Source organism: Crocuta crocuta, unplaced genomic scaffold (genome assembly GCF_008692635.1).
Source record: "Crocuta crocuta isolate KB4526 unplaced genomic scaffold, BGI_CrCroc_1.0 scaffold339, whole genome shotgun sequence".
NCBI lineage: Eukaryota > Metazoa > Chordata > Mammalia > Carnivora > Hyaenidae > Crocuta > Crocuta crocuta.
The window spans coordinates 4,815,774-4,829,592 of NW_027530357.1; the positions used below are offsets into that span (position 1 = coordinate 4,815,774).

Genomic DNA, 13,819 nt, shown 5'->3' on the forward strand with positions numbered 1-13,819 from the left:
TCAGTCGGTTGAGTATTGGATTTCCCCTCGGCTCATGATCTCTCGGTCCGTGAGTTCAGGCCTCAAGTCAGGGTCTGTGCTGACAGCTAGGAGCCTGGAGCCTGCTTTGGATTCTGTGTCTCCCTCTCTCTCTCTGCCACTCGCCTGCTCACATTCTTTCTGTCTGTCTGTCTCTCTCTCAATAATGAATAAATGTTAAAAAAAATTTTTTTAAACAAAACTAAGCAGGGTTATTTGCTGAAGAACTTCTGAGAGCTTTTAATCGACTGGCATGTGTGGAGCACTCTCAGAAGGATGGGACACATGGCATTCCCCAAACTTACTTGGCTCCTAGACTCTTCTTGCAAGAACAGTCTCGCAGGCTCAGTGCTCTGCAGAAGACACCGGAGAGAACCCAGTGTGGGCTACTGGCCACCTGATTCAGCTACGCGCTGGCCACAAAGAGCAGCAATTCTCCACTCGCCACCTCAATCTGACCAACGGACACCTTTTGCAGGACGCTTGTCCCCTGTGGGGGGGAAGCTACAGCGAAAGGTTTTGGCCTCTGCCTTTACAGTCGGGTTGGATCCCAGGCCCGGCCCATGCACGGGACAGTATTTTTAATTCTCTAGTCCAAAAATTAGCTCCAAGGCTGCCCCCCTTCTGTTTTCTACTAGATAGAGCCACTGAATCGGCAGCAGCATTTTAAAAAAAAAAACAAATCCGACACTCGGTGATTACAAACAAGAAGATACTAATTAAGTTAAACATTCTGGATGGGTTTTCATGAGATCTCCTAAACCATACAGTTTTCAGCCACTTTAAAATGAAGGAACTTTTCAGTGACACTTTTAAGAAGTCCCAAATATATGAGACGTTAAAAACACTGGAAGCAGAAACCTGATTTTTCTATCAGCTTCAGAGAAAATGCCGAGCCACTTTAACCAACATGATCTGAAATCTGTATAACAGGGTTTGGGGATGAAAAATGGGGAACAAAAAGTTCATGTTTCAGTGCATCACTCCCACTGCAGCCCCGAGATCACAGGGCTTATTCTGCAGAAAGTAACATTCAGGATCAAGTTTAAATCCTGGATAACCAACAATAATCTCTTTGAGGGATTTACAGAAACTAGAGGTGAGAATTACTTCCAAAAAGGGATCAGGACTATACTTACAATTAGGTATTAAACACAGAAACGTGCCGACAATTTCTTCGGCAAACTGTAAATTGAGGGTGCCTTTTCTCTCTTCTTTTTTCTAAAATTTTTTTTATTTTTTTCTGAGAGAGAGAGACAGCATGAGCAGGGGAGGGTCAGAGAGAGAGGGACACACAGAATCTGACACAGGCTCCAGGCTCTGAGTTGTCAGCACAGAGCCCGACACAGGGCTCGAACCCATGAATCACGAGATCATGACCTGAGCCAAAGTCGGCATTTAACTGACTGAGCCACCCAGGCACCCCGTTTTTTCTCTTCTTTTAAAGGAGCACCAAAATGACAGGTTTTAAGAATTTCTTTTAATCCTGAAAGGAAACAAACAAACAACAAAACCACAAAAAAACCAAGACCTGAACTTTCACAATTTTAAAGAGTCTCACCAAAAAGAAAGCTAGCTAATCGTTTAAATTTCTTACATCATATTAAATCTTGCAAGTTTATAAGCCTGAATTTTCCAAAGGCCTGATGGCCTTTCTTTAATACGCCAGGACTGGAAAGGCCCTGCCCAGTAAAAGCCCAACTGAGTGAGCCTCAGCTGTGAGAATTTGCTAATAAAAGCATCTCCAGCATTGTGCTTTATAGCACCACTGTGAATTGCAGCATGGGGGGGCGGGGGGAGAAGAAAGAAAGAAAAAAAACCCTTGGCTCAAAAACTAGCTTTATTAACTCAGCCTGGATTAGGGCTACCAGCGAGGCCCACGACAGGGAAGGGCGTCACTGTTCTAGTCACGTGTTCGCGAATCAAGCCTGTTCAGGGAAGACATAACCTATAGAGTTCTACAGACACTCCTTCTCTCCGTTTCCTGATCTCCTTCCCCCCATTCGCTCTCGAGCCTGCTCTCTCTCACCCCGGATTCACCCCGTGCACACTGTGCCGCAGATTTTGGTCGAGGTTGCCAGTGACCTCCCAATAGCTAAACCCAATGGCTATTTCTCAGTCACCCTCTGGCTTGACTAACAGCTGCACATAACACCTCCCGGGGCTCTCTCCTCCTTGAAAAGGCGGGCCCTGGTTTCAGGGGACCGTGTGCTCTGGGCTCCTTCCCACGTCCCAGGGACTGCCTCTTCCACTGCCTCATCTTGGCCTCTCACCGCTGTGCTGTGACCACAGGGCTCAATCCCTGAACCCCCGACCCCCTACGCTCACTTCCCTGATGACCTCGTCCAGTTTCCTGGCCTTAAATACCGACGACGCACGCACAGCTCCCGAATTCCTATCTCCAGCCTCACATCCCACTACTGATCCTCCCCCAAAACTTGGTCATCTCACGGTCTTCCCCTGGTTGGTAACAACAATCGCGTCCACGCGGCTGTTTAGGCCAAACGCCCTGGAGTCCCTGCTCACTCCTCTTTCTCTCCCCCTCCAGCGCCTTCGGCAGTCCCGACTTCACCCACTTCTACTGGTACCACACGCTCCAAGCCACCGTCTTCTCTCGTCTGGGCTATTTCCGTAGCTGACTCGTGTGTCTCGCTGCTGTATCCTTGTCCCCCTTCAGTCTGGTCTCCACATAGCAACCGACAGGATCCAGCTCAAAAGGGAAGTCACACCTTGTTACTCCTCGGCTCAGAACACTCCCGCCTCATTCTATATAAATGTTCAAGTTATTTTAATGGATTTAAGTGCCTTTGACATTTTGACTATTTCTTCTTCTCTTATCCCCATCTGCTCATTATACTCTCACCCATTATTAGTTTCTTGTTGATGCTCTAACAAATTACCACAAGCCTAGTGTCTAAAAACAATACAAATTTATCCTTTTTGGTTCTGGAGGCCAGAAGCCCAAAATCTAAGTATAGGCGGCAGGGCTCCATTTCTTCTGGAGGCCTTGGGGAAATCTCTGTTTCCTTCTTTTTACCAGCTTCCTAAAGGCTGCCTTCTATTCCTCAGCTTTGTGGCCCCTTCCTCCATTTTCAAAGCCAGCAACACAACATCTTCTCTGCTCTCTGACCTCAGCCTCGCTCCTGGAGAGAGCCCTCCTAGATCATCCAAAATAACCACGCCATCCCAAGATCCTTAACTTCCTCACATCTGCAAAGGCCCGCACCCTAAGAGGTAACATATTCACAGGTTCTGAGGATCAGGAGGCGGACATCTCGGGGAAGGGGCTTTATTCCATCTCCCACCTCCTACCCGCTCTGACCTTCCCACTGTTCGCTAGCGTAACAGGTGCGCACCACCTCAAGGCCTCTGCCAGAGACCTGCACAGCGCCCTTCTTCTCTCCTTCAGGTCTCTGCCCAAAGGTCACCTTCTCTGTGAAGCCTTCCCTGGTCACTTACAAGGGCAGCTCCCACGTCATCTCTGTGGGCACCGGGTTCTCCAGAGTGCTCATCACCATCTGGAACACACTCTACTTAACTGGGCACAGAGTGGCACCGGACACTCAGTCGGCCCTGTAAATAACTGACGGAGATGAAAAAACAAGTCCAACATTTAAAAATTCAACACTAGGAAAAACTGCATTGCTTTTATTTTCAATGGCCAGCTTCTGGCATGTACTGTCCCCAAGAGGCTCTGAACTGTCTTATAAATACCAGTTCTTGCTTTCTGGGGTCTTCTTATTTTAAACGTTTTAATTGTGGACAATTTCTTTTTTTTTTTTAATTTTTTTAAAATGTTTTATTTATTTCTAGGAGAGAGAGAGAGAGACAGCGTGAGCAGAGGAGGGTCAGAGAGACAGGGAGTCACAGACTGAAACAGGCTCCAGGCTCTGAGCTGGCAGTCAGCACAGAGCCCGACACGGGGCTCGAACCCACGAACCGCGAGATCATGACCTAAGCGAAAGTCGGATGCTCAACCGACTAAGCCACCAGGCGCCCCTTAATTATGGACAATTTCAAACACACACAAAATGAAGTGAGCAGCATAAAGAGCCTCAAGTCCCCAGGACTCAGTTCAAGTAACTACCAGCACTCTGCCATTCTCCCTTTGCCAGGCTCCGCGTCTTCTCTCCCAGCCACGGCAAGCCTGCGAACGAAAACGCACCTCCCGAGGGGGCTTGGGTCCCGGGCAGACCTCCCCGGGAGATGGAGTCAGGTGGCAAAGCGAACATTAAGGATGAAAGAACCCTGCCAGCAGTTACAGGTTTTCAGAATCAATCCTGGTAAGAAAACTCGATCCAGTAGCGCTTGATTGTGGATTCCCAACTTTAAAGACTCCATTGCTTCCATGTGGGTATCTGGGAAGATTGTAAGATCACATTTTCCTTAAACCCTGAAATATCAGGCGTGCCTGGCTGGTCAGTCAGTAGAGCGTGTTACTCTCGATTTCAAGGTTGTGAGTTCAAGCCCCATCTTGAGCGTAGAGCCCACTTAAAAGCTTGAAATATCATAATCTAGTATGGTGGGCTTTAGCTCCTGATTTATTTATTCTGATAAGGCCTGCTTCTTGCTTGCCAATTTTAGTTGTTAACCTCCATCTCTTCCCTTGTTTTCTTTATTGCTTCCTTCATGCACATTTTTCTACTTTTTACTTGAAAAATGCAACATCACTACCTATGTGGCTAGATTTCTAAAATTACACTTTAGGAAATGCACATAAATAAAGTGTGATAAAAATGCAAATTTAAAAAAGACCAAATTACAGAGATGAAAACAGATTAGGGTTGGGGGGGGTCACGGACGGGGAGGGGGCAGAGGTGGCCAGTCCGGGAAAGGGAGCACAAAAGATCCCTGTGATCGTGCTGTGTACCTTTACTGCGCGGCCACACAAACCCACACCTGTGACGAGTCTGCAGAGAACAAAACCACTCACAAGAGTACACGTAACTGAGGAAATATGAGCAAGCTCTGTGGGCTGTACGGAGGTCGGGTTCCCGGCTTTGATATTACTCTGTCCTCACACAAGACGCTGCCAGAGAAGGAAACTGGGGGAGAGAATGTGAGACCTCGCCATGCTATCTTTTGCAACCACCCATGAACTTATGATTATTTTTTAAAGTTTTATTTTTTTTAATGTTTTATTTATTTCTGAGAGAGAGAGAGAGGCAGCGTGAGCAGGGGAGGGCAGGGAGAGAGGGAAACACAGAATCTGAGGCAGGCTCCAGGCTCTGAGCTAGCCATCAGCACAGAGCCCGACGCAGGGCTCGAACCCACGAACCGCGAGATCATGACCTAAGCTGAAGTCGGACACTTAACTGACTGAGCCACTCAGGTGCCCCTATTTTTTAAAGTTTTAAAAATGAAGGTTAGTAAATCCTAAAACCATTACTCCTCAGAATTATTCATATTGTAATATAACAGGAGACTTACTTTTCCCATAAAAAAAAAACTTTTTGTAATTTTGAACTCAGTTTTGTAATTGTTACCCATTTAAAAAATATTATTTTTAAAGTGCCAGGAATCTTGTGGGCACACACATACACACCCATAAAATTATAAGTAGCAAAACGATAAAGCCATTCAATGAATTGCCCAGTGCATAACTTTGCTTACTAAAAGCCACACTGTTCTAAAACGAACAAATCAGGAGACTCTTGATGCTGGCGAGGATGTGGAGAAATGGGCACCCTCCTACACTGCTGGTGGGAATGTAANAGAAAAATGAATAAATAAATGTTTACTAGGAAATCTCTAAAAATCAATCAATAAATAAAAAATAAAAGCCACACTGTTCTCGAGACATTTCGGCATGGAACACTCCCACAAGGACATCAAATCCCTTGAGGGACAGTTATGGATGGCAAGGAGCTAGAAAGGTCAGCATCAGAGGTATACAAGGATCACAAACTAGTGTAGTAGGCCTTTCTTTCTGAAAGCACAAAGCCTGTGATGCAGAAAAAGAGGCCGCAGAAAGGAGACAAAGTCAAGGCAAAAATCACTTCTCCAGCACAGTTCGTGGCATAATTAAATCTCAAAAAGTCCTTCCCAATCTGGGTTCCTTACTGTTAGTCAGTTACCAACTTGGCATGAAGATCTAAGCAAACAGGTTTTCTCCAAGGGCACGCATATAGTTCGTGGTGCCAATTCCCTACAACTGGCCCAATTTCCCTAAAATCCCAAGGCGGCTTGATTAAAAGAGAAAAGAGACAGAGAGGGACAGACAGAGCAGGCCCCCTCTAAAATCGAATCATAAAACAGCAGGATGTTCCACACAACAGAAGGACTTTTTCCTGGTTTCACAAATAAAAACACCCCAAGAAACAAATAAAAATGCTACTCATCTTTATTACTTTGCGGTTGTATTTTAATGCTTGAAAAAACAAAGCCAATTCTAAACATCATTGGCCGTCTGTGGCCATCCTCGTGAAAGGGCGCTATTAAAAAAAAAAAAAAAAAATCCTGGCTTCATAGACCAGACCAGCACCACCTGAAGGGTTCTGCTTAAGGATCTTCTCTATTCGTCTGCGTGTGCTCCAAAAATGAGATTGAAACGAGAAACAAAAAACAAATCCAACTGGCCAGAGAGGGAATTCGGGTGGACAATTGGACCACTGTGTTGCAAATTAAACCGTTCACACCTGCACAATCATCACACCAGCCTAACCAATCTATCCTGAAATGCAGCCCCCTTGTACCAAAAGGGGGAATCTCTTCTTCCACCAGATCCTATCTTTCTCCGATAAACTCTTTGGATGAGAAAACCAGCAGCAGATGTGAAAGCCACATGGCCCTCTACAAAGCGGGGGAGCAAAAAGCAACGTTAAAAGAAGTGATTCCTTGAACAGCAGCTCCCTATCACGAGTGAAGATTTTATCGTCTAATGCGGACTTTGTGGAAAGCAGCGAGCTATTAGGGCCTGTTCCAAGCCTCCGGCTAACAGCATCAGGCTGAAATCCAGGAGGTGGACTCATTTAGCGACACCCTTGTTTCCAACTCTTGGGAACAGGGCCAAAGTGTAAAGTTAGAACAAATCCAATTTCCAAGGGAAAGAGGAAGACAATATAGGTACTCTTGCTTAGTGCAGTTGATAGGCTCCGAGCACGGTTTACATTTCAGTACGTTTTTGCTTGGTGAATTTCAGCCCTGGAATAATTTCTCCCATCATTTCCTAAAGATTCCAGGCTCTGCATCAAAAAGGATAGTTGCAAACACCCCCACTTAATATCGTGACGGTCAGGAATACTGTAAACTTTTTGAAATTCATATCTAGGTAGAAATTTTTAAGCAAACTGCTTCCTAAAGAAATAGTATAAAGCAGAAACTTGAAAACTGCCCTGTACTTCACTGAAGTGCCAGAGACGGCCACCCCCAGAGTCTATACCTGGTCACTACAGTTCACACCTTGCAAGCTGCCTTCATGTTTTTAACTTCACATTCTTGGTGCTTTCGGTTTTCTTTCTTTTTTTTTTTTTTAACATTTTTTAAAGCTCATTTATTTATTTCAGTCATCTCTGCACCTAATGTGGGGCTTGAACTCACGACCCCGCAATCGAGATTGTGCTGCACGCTCTTCCAACTGAGCCTGCCAGGCATCCCTGGATTTTTAGTATCACTCCATTTTACTGAGCCCTTTCTTTTAAAGGTGTAGACGCTTGTGTAAAATGCAGTCCAGAATCCAGGGGTAGGAAATGGTAACCATTAGACAAATTAATTCTTTGGGAGTTATGGACAATGGATATTCTAGTTTCTTCTGGGGAACACAGTTATCCATGAAAGCCGAATGGTCAGCACGCATACATTTGACTAATGAGAAGTTATACTCTTTGCCAAAAAGAAGTCAAGAGACCTAAGTTAATGGCATAAACCTTTGCCTCTGGAAGTGTGGCAAAAGCCAGGCGGGCATCACCTGGTTGGAAATGCAGAATCTCAGGCTCCGCCCCGGGCCTCCTGAGTCTGGATTTGCATTTTATCAAGATCCCCTGTGGGGCGTCTGGGTGGCTCAGTCAGTTAAGGTTAAGCGTCCGACTTCAGCTCAGGTCATGATCTCACAGTTCGTGGGTTCAAGCCCTGCATCGGGCTCCGTGCTGACAGCTAGCTCAGAGCCTGGAGCCTGCTTCAGATTCTGTGTCTCCCTCTCTCTCTGACCCTCCCCTGCTCACACTGTCTCTCTCTCTCAGAAATTAAAAAAAAAACATTAAAAAAAAACTAAAAAAGAAATCCCGTGACTCGTACACAGTGAAGCGTGGCGAGGACGGTGTCTGCCACCATGCCACCCCACGGGCATACGCCCCACAACAGGCAGGAGACCGGGGACACGGATTTGCAATTCCCTCAGTGGGTGTCAGTTCTCAGGTGCCTCGCACCTCACTGAGCGGGAGTCCAGTGTTTAAAGCTTGGACTCTACGCCTAAAACCTGACTTCACGGCTTTGTCCCCAGGCTGACCCTCAGCTCCCAACTGACAACTGGCTTGATGTGACCAAGGGCCGGCATCTTTGCATTAAAAACAGTGAGGACAGAACAGCTCAGGCTGGCCGGGGCACCACGCTGTCGGTCGCCCACACACTGCCCCAGTCAGCCGTAGCTGGGACGGCAGGAACAACAGAGCTCCGGAGCAGAAGGGCACGAAGAGGTCAACACCGACCGGATATGCGGAGTGCAGCCTCTAAGTTCGGGGCTGCTCTCCTTCAAGCAAAGTGGCTCCTTGATTCACTAATTCTTCCAAGTCTGCGGTTCTGGGAAGTCCATTTCCATTACCCAGGAGCTTCCTATACTTTTGTCACATGTGGGAGTCGATCTCGAAGGTCGGTTTAATGGCTGCTTACCTGTGCACACCTTCCCAGGTCTTTCCTGTCCAGATACTGAAATATATTGATTGCCAGTTCGTAAGGCAGTTGGATATCAAAGAAGGGCACGTCGTCCATTTCATTCTGGGGAGAAGAAAAGGGAAAGCAGCTTAGGACCGGGAGGTACGCAAATGCTCCTTCCAGTGACAGGAGATACTGTTAGGTGGGAAGGAGAGGCGCTGTTNACTTTCACTTGTAAAATCTACAAGGCCATTTCCTGAAAGGCTTCAAAAAGGAGAAGCCAGGGCACCGGCTGGCAGCCTGGGGCAGAGGGGGTCCGCCTCGGGGATCGGGGATCGTGCACAGGCTGCGGGAAGCTCTTGGCCTCTAAGGGAAGCTGAGTGGTCTGTAGCCAAGAAGGTGGGCTTGGAAATCAGACGAACCACCGGTGCCCCCAGGACAAGTCTCACTGCACCCATCCCGGAGGGCAGCGGGCACGCCCAGCCGGAGCAGCGCGGACCTAGGTAGGTCACTGAAGGGCCTCGGTCAGGAGAACCAGGCCGGGCACGGGCGCCGGACGCACATGAACGCAATGCTGCTCCTGAAGGAGGTGAGCACGGCCTCGCCTCCGCCGCTGGAGAAGCACGGGGTTTCCGGATGAGCTCAGGGGCCGCACCGGTGAACCTGAGGGAGCCAGTGCAAACAAAGCGGCTCTTCGGTGTCATTTATTAATGTGGAGAAATGAGAGCTCGCCTGCCTTTGGAGAAGCAATTAGGGATGAGGTAACAGGCTTTGAGAGATAAGGCTGTAAGGACGATCCTCGAAGCACAAAGGAAGGGAGGGTGAAACAGAAAGCAAGCCACGAGCGGACGTGTAGCCTCCGCCTGTTCCCAAACCCACCTGCGAAAGCCCACTTTGCATGGATCTCTGCAAAGCCAGGGAAAGCAGGCTGCTGGTCTCAATGGAGCCTACTTAATAAAATTCATTTTTAATAAGCTCTGGCTGACATCAGTGACTTCTAGGCTGCCAGCAAATCATTAATTCACCAAATACAACAGTCCTACACCGCAAGGCTGTGGCCTGAAAACTTAAGTCGTCTCGGCATTTTTAAGGGAATGTGAGCACTGACTTTGACCCGACCAAGATCCAGGGTAGAGATTTTTCTGGAACCATGCTTCCATTCATCTAGGAGTCTCAGAGCTAAAAGATAATGCAAAGGCCTAAGAAGGAAATGTATTCCACTTGCAAAGCCAGCGCAGAGCTAAGTACGAGGGCCAAAAAGGATCTCTGGAGGGAACGAGGAGTGGACAGTTCTCTGTGGGCACACACAGTACAGAATGTTAAGGCGGCAGAGAAATGTGGGCCATGCAGGGGGAAGTCGAAAAACAAAACGGAAAAAAAATCTGCAAGTGTAATCTGAAGGCAAAGGGGTCCCTGCTTAAAAAAATAATGCAAAGTCATTAGTCTGATGTCAGGCCAGGTCCCCTCTTATAGCTAATCGGCTTCACTTGTGAGGAGAAGAGGCTGCTCCTTCTCGCTTGCTCCAGAAAGAACCAGAGACTCCTTCACACAACCGGGGGGGAAGAGGAGGGGCACCCACTGCCCGCCGATCAGAGCCACACACCAGCCTGTCATTTGTGACCCTGGGGTTCCCTCTTTCTCTTGGGCTATTTGACTAGGATAAGGTGAAGGAGCTACTTCATCTCCTCGGTAGAGAAACAAGAAAGATGCTCCTTGTTGTCATACGAGAAGAACAAAGGCCAACAGAAGCCCGCACTCGTGCCGCGTGAACTCCTATTTAGCTTCTCACGGTTAGAGGCGCTGGGCCTCGCCTTCTCCCACCGGTCCCCCCTTCGGGACTATCAACTGCTTTCTGGATGTGACACTGCCATGATGAAGCAGGAGGAATCACCTTTGCTTTGAGTTATCCCGGGGCAGAAAAGCACACTTCGGGGGGCAGGCGCCTGCCCCCTTTTCCGCCCATTCGGAGAGCCAGTCCTCTGTTCTCCTCGTGGAGATCAGCGCCTCCGCCCTCTCAGAGCCGCAGCCCTGCCGCCTTCCTCCTTGATCCTAACCACCCTGACCTCTGGGATGGAGCTTCAGAACCGAGCTTCAAACAGAGAACCTTGGCTCTGCCACCCAACCAACCCTGGACTATGCCAACTGCATCGGAGCCTCGTCTCCAAAGGAGAACGCGCCTACTGGGGGGAGTTACAAGAATAAAGTGAAACAGTACACAGGAAGGGCACAGGCGGCCCAGGACCAGAGCAAAGCCTGCAGTAACTGATTAATACTTCCGTCTTCTTTCCTGGAGTGGCACCCAGCTCTCGTTTTCCCCTTCCACAAGTATCTGCTGAGTAGGTCCACATTCCACGCCTTTGAAAACGGGTGATTCTCTTGGCAAGTTTCTCTCGAAAAAGACCTATTGCGCGGACACTCCCATCGTTCCGACACCTCAATAACTTGTGGTGTTATTGAGTATACCACTTGTGTAAGTGGTAGATGACGATGTAGCCACCAGCGAGCAGATGACCAGTCGGGGGTGTTGTGTCCCCCACACCAACATGCTGGCCTCGCTGTCAATGTACCAGTGATGACGGGTCTCGAGAATTTATTTAACTTCAAAGCACTGAATTATAATTATGCAAACACAAACACCACAGAGCCACGTCTTAAGGCCTAAGTAGACTCACAGGCCAGGAGATCAAAGGCTGAAGTTTCAGGCTGCACACTTGGAATCTTTTTGGCAAGGTATTTATCGCCGGTCCTTATAGTAGATGCCGCAAGGGGTCTCTCACTCTCTCCCTCCGGGTCCACAACACTCGTTCCCCAACGTGGGCAGAATGCTGCCTGCTCATGGCTCACCGGCTCAGCCTGACGGTGGAGTCCCTTCCTAGGCACTACCCCCTGGTCAAACAAGCTGCCTTGTCCAAGGTCACATCCCCTCCCAGAGCCTTCATTCAGTGACTCATCAATCCCTAGGTACAAAGGCTGGTCCCCCTTGCCTCCATTTGGGTCTTCTTGGGAAGGCCAACCTGCTGAACTGCCCACAAGCAGATCTCCATCCCAGAATCTGTTTCACGAAAAATCCAACCTGTTTTCCCAAAGCAGCAGACATGATCCAGGAGCATCCCATACTGAACACATTCCCAGAGGCTCTGGTGCACTACTGTGGAGACAGGAATCCAGCTAACCTACTTCCCTTTCCTCCACTCAAGAAAGTGGGCGGAGTTAGAGGGACATTATTACACCAAAAGACAAAACAAACTAGAATAGATTCAAGGTTCAGGAAGTCGTTCATAAATGTCGCTTTGTAATTGTTAGTAATCCATCACTTGAGAAACACCTTACAAAAGATGGAGAGTTAGAAGCATGTTTGACCCTGTGGTTGAAAGCATAGTTCTCTTCCAGGGACCCAGGATCTGACAAGGATGTGGAGCCACTCCCGAGACTGAAGTACCAGCCCAGGAACTACGCACGGCCTACCAGGACTTATGCGCTCCCATTTGGTACCTCCCACAGTTCATCAACAGAAGTAAAAACCACTAGCTGCTACCAGTATGCAGAGAAACACCTTAGAGTACAAAGGATGCCATGAGATTTCCATCTAGGACTTTGTGAACCACACAGCCCTCTGAGAAGTTACAGGCCACATGAACCAATTTTGTATCTGTTTGGACTTTAAAACATGGAAACGACAACTTGGCATTTCAGAAACAAAGATATCCCAAGGATGAAGAGACTAAAGACACTGGCAATATTAACATGGAAAGCTGGTCACATTATAAAAAGGGACCACAGGACTACAATGTTTAGAGAATCACTTTCCATTAACTTTATAGCCCAAGCAATGTGACAATGGCCAATAATGCTACAGAAAACTAATACGTTGATGTATTAACATGGCTTCAGATTGGAGGAAAATCATGTTGAGAAAATACAACCGGGCTTTTAACTCTTTAATGGCTCAAGTATCGATTCTTTACCACTACGGTGACTCCTGTCCTTTATTACATGTCAAGACCATCTGTGGAGTTTTAAAAAATGCCCCAGGTTGCCTGTTACCCCAAATTTCCAAGGGTGAGGCTCGAGTGGCTCCTCCTCAAAGGTCCTCATGCACACTAGAAGTTGAGAGCCACAACCCTGAATCATAGGTGGATTAAAAATCATCCTTTCCAAATCAGGAAGAAAGAAAGAAAGAAAGAAAGAAAGAAAGAAAGGAAAGAAAGAAAGGAAAGAAAGGAAAGAAAGGAAAGAAAGAAAGAAAGAAAGAAAGAAAGAAAGAAAGAAAGAAAGAAAGAAAGAAAGAAAGAAAAGAAAAAAAAACCCATATAAACCCCACAAAGGGTTCATGTTACTTTGTTAATTCAAAGTCAGTGAATAGTAGATCTTCCCAAAGTCTACTGGCCTTCCTCCAAAAACGCTAAAAGAAACTGCAAATGGATCCACCCCCAGGGAGGCTGATTTGTACTCCTATGTGCTAACGTAAGACTAATTCTGTAAGTGGGCTGGTTTTGTGCCTTACCGTTAGAAATGTAATCGGTCTTCTCTGGTTTAGAAGAAGAAGGGATAATTATTAAGCGCCCAAATCAGTGAGAAGTGAAGAAATGGACTCAAGGTTTGTCCCCAGTGGACATTTCCAGGGCAAACAGAACGCGCAAGATCTCTCTAGGTGGTGTCTGAAGGATCGGAGAGGAGCCCCTCAGACACACAACAGACATAACAGTATTTCGGTTCCGTCAGCCGCTGACAGGACACTTTCCTAGAGGAAGTTCTCTCCCTTCTGTGCCTTGTGTGAAGGCAGATCCGGCGGCAGCAGCAACGCGCACCAGGACAGAGGCTTGCTGGGGTCACCTGGGCCTTCTTTCAGCAAAAGAAGAAAACCGGTTGGGGGCGGGGGAGTCTAAAACACTGTGCAGGGAAATAGGCAGGCATTCACAATTCCTCACTGGTCTTGAAATATGTATTCTTATTTATAAAAAAAAAAAAAGGAAAAAAAAAACAGGCCAAAGCACCC

General features: G+C 47.4%; 1 protein-coding gene across 1 annotated transcript in view; it reads right to left on the reverse strand.

Annotated features, from left to right (window-relative positions):
* FBXW8 (F-box and WD repeat domain containing 8) overlaps nucleotides 1–13,819 on the reverse strand; it is a 114,573-nt gene that overhangs the window by 92,380 nt on the left and 8,374 nt on the right. The window contains exon 2 of the mRNA XM_077766033.1: nucleotides 8,842–8,946. Coding sequence (XP_077622159.1) covers nucleotides 8,842–8,940 — 99 coding nt within the window. The 5' untranslated portion in view covers nucleotides 8,941–8,946. The remainder of the gene's footprint in view (nucleotides 1–8,841; nucleotides 8,947–13,819) is intronic.